This window comes from Monoraphidium neglectum (assembly GCF_000611645.1).
Source record: "Monoraphidium neglectum strain SAG 48.87 unplaced genomic scaffold scaffold05346, whole genome shotgun sequence".
NCBI lineage: Eukaryota > Viridiplantae > Chlorophyta > Chlorophyceae > Sphaeropleales > Selenastraceae > Monoraphidium > Monoraphidium neglectum.
This window is the reverse complement of record NW_014008284.1, coordinates 760-3,294: the sequence shown is the minus strand read 5'-3', so window position 1 is coordinate 3,294 and position 2,535 is coordinate 760. Positions and strand designations below refer to the sequence as shown.

General features: G+C 70.4%; 1 protein-coding gene across 1 annotated transcript; it reads left to right on the top strand.

The window, feature by feature from the left end:
• Nucleotides 1-18: 18 nt before the first annotated feature.
• MNEG_15460 (hypothetical protein) lies at nt 19-855 on the top strand (the record flags this gene model as incomplete). The annotated part of the gene is made up of 1 exon (XM_014036069.1): nt 19-855. A coding segment is annotated over one exon (837 nt), but the record flags the coding sequence as incomplete, so codon positions are not given.
• Between the last annotated feature and the right edge of the window lie 1,680 nt (nt 856-2,535).

The window sequence follows — 2,535 nt, the reverse complement described above, 5'->3', positions numbered from 1 at the left end:
GGCGGCGGGGCCGACGAGGGGCGGGAGCTGCTTGGAGGGCTGCGGGACTCGGCAGCAAGCGAGCAGCAGGAGCAGCAGCAGCAGCTGGAACCGCAAGAGGAGCGCCCTGGGAGCTCGCCGCATGACCCCGCGCCGGCTGCGCCGTCGGAGGCCGGGAGCGCGGCAGGGCCGAGCGGGGCCGAGCCACCGCGTGGGGCGGATGCTGCCGGGCAGGAGGGCAGCAGCGACGGCCGAGAGTCCCCCGGCAGCCCCGTCGCGCCCGCGTCCCCCATGGCGACTCCGGGGGCGGGCCACCCGGTATCGGCGGGCGCCGCGGCGGCCGGCGGCGGCGGCGGCGGCGAGGAGGGCGGGGACGGCGCGGGTGGGCGCGAGGAGGGGGGCGGAGCCGGGGCCGTGACGCCCTCTGAAGCCTCCTCTGCAGCCGGCGCCGCGGACGGCAGCCCGTCCCCGCAGCGGCCGGAGCCCTCGCCGTCGCCCCAGCCCCCTGCGTCCCCATCAGCCTCCCCGTCGGCGTCCCCGTCGGCGTCCGCCGCGTCGTCGGCGCTGCGGCGCTCGCGGCTGCGCGGCCTCGTCGCCGCGCGGCGGCGGCGGCTGGAGGCGTTTGGGGTGTACGACCCCCTCCTCTACAGCGGCGACAGTGCGTCGTGGCGGCGGGGCAGCGCCAGTAGCTCCGCAGGCGGCGGCGGCGGCGGCTCCCAGGGCGGCCAGGGGCCGCTGGGCGGCGCCGCCAGCGGTCGCGGCGGCCGAAGGGGTGCGGGCGGAGATGAGGGTGGGGTTTTGAGCGAGGGGGACGGCAGCAGCTCCAGCTCGGGCACGAGCGGCTCCGACCTATATGCGTCCACTGCGGCCATCTGATTGTCTGCAAACGATGATATTGGAGAGGGTTGGGCATGCTTCGCGTTTGATCTTGACTTGGTTTGACCTGGGTTGACCGAGGGTGTGGCTGGCGTGGCTGTGTCGGGGCTTCTGCACTGTCTGCTCTGCTCCGCAGTCTGCTTGATCACTGCACTGCTGGCTCAAGCCATATATTAATATGATATGAATATCCATATTAGCCATGAGTTGGCCGCCTGCCAGTTTATCACTTTAAGGCGCTTCTTACTCCAGCAGCCCGGTCACTGCAACGGCGGCGTTTGTCATCCCGTGCGAAATCCCCAACTTGCCGGAAGAGTACTGGCGTGGCGCGTGCGACAATGGCAGCAGCCGTTCACGCGCGCGCTGAGGGCGCCCGGTGTGCATGCTGAAGTGAGCAAAGGCGAGCTTGGCATGTTGTGCGTGTTGTATGGGCTCGCGTTCCGCTCGAGTATGATAGGAGGGCAAGGAAGGTGTATGGTCCAGTGCAACAGAGAGCGGAGGGAGGGCGTCACGACGACGCAAACATGCAGATGCAGACTCGGCCGAGCGCCCGCCTGTGCCCCCCTGCAGAGGGCAGGGGAGGGTGGGGGACGCCGCCGCGCAGGAGGCTCTGGCGATTGAGAGCGGCGCGGGCCGCGACTAGGGTATCCCACAGCAACAAGTATTGGAAAGGGGACGCCCCTGCTTTCATGCAAGGTCAGAAGCTGCTTCAGCGCCGCCCTGCTGCACCCAAAAGCAGTGCAAGCTGCGCAACACACGCGCACACACAGACACGGGCCAAGAGAGCGCGCGGGAGACGGCGACGTGCGGACAGCCGTGCGCGTCGCTCCATCGGGGCAGTGCTGCGTTCAAATGATGACGATGATGATCCCAAGGACCCGCTGCGCCGCGGCACGCTCCAAGGCGCCGCCCGGGCGGGCGCCATCGCCGTGCTGCCCGTCGATGCAGCCCGGCGCGCCGCCGCACGCGGGCGCTCCTGCCTCCCGCGCGTCGCGCCGGCCCCGTGGATGTTCGTAATCCCGGATTCCCCAGGATTGCGTTGACCCCAATTCCCTGTTTCTTTCAGGCCAAGACAACGGGGGCCTCGGGAGCCCTGCGCGACCCCATACACGGCAACAATTTGCTCCTTGAGCCGAAGGAAAGCTGGTCTGCCGCGTGCGGATCATCTGACAACAACCCAGCGCCACCGACCCGGATCCCCATCGCCTCTGCAGCCTGCAGGCCGCCGTGCTGCCCCACAGAGCGCCGCGGGGCGGGCCTGGGCACGGGCTCATGCGTGGGCCCGCCCTCCCTGTCGGCCCGCCGCTCGAAGGAAGTCGTACCCACCCCAGATCAGCTCGACGCAGACGCCAGCACGACGCTCGATGACGTCATCGCGGCATCACCACGCCGCGGCCGCCAGCGGCCCGCCCACTGTGCCGCCGCCGCCGATGCCGCCGCCACAGGGAAGCTTGGCAAGCGCCGTTAAAAGCTCCTCGTAGCCGCCGCCTGTGCGCACGAGGAGGTGCCCGTTGACCTCCCGCACGTGCAGCTTCTTGCCAGCCGCCACGTAGGTGAACGGCGCCACCCTGGGCGTGTCCGGGGGCGCGTGTGTCGTCGTCAGACGTTAGGCGCGGGGTCGTAGGGCCGAGCGTGCGGGGCGAGGCAATCATCTGGGCGCAGGCACCCGCGCCTCCGGCA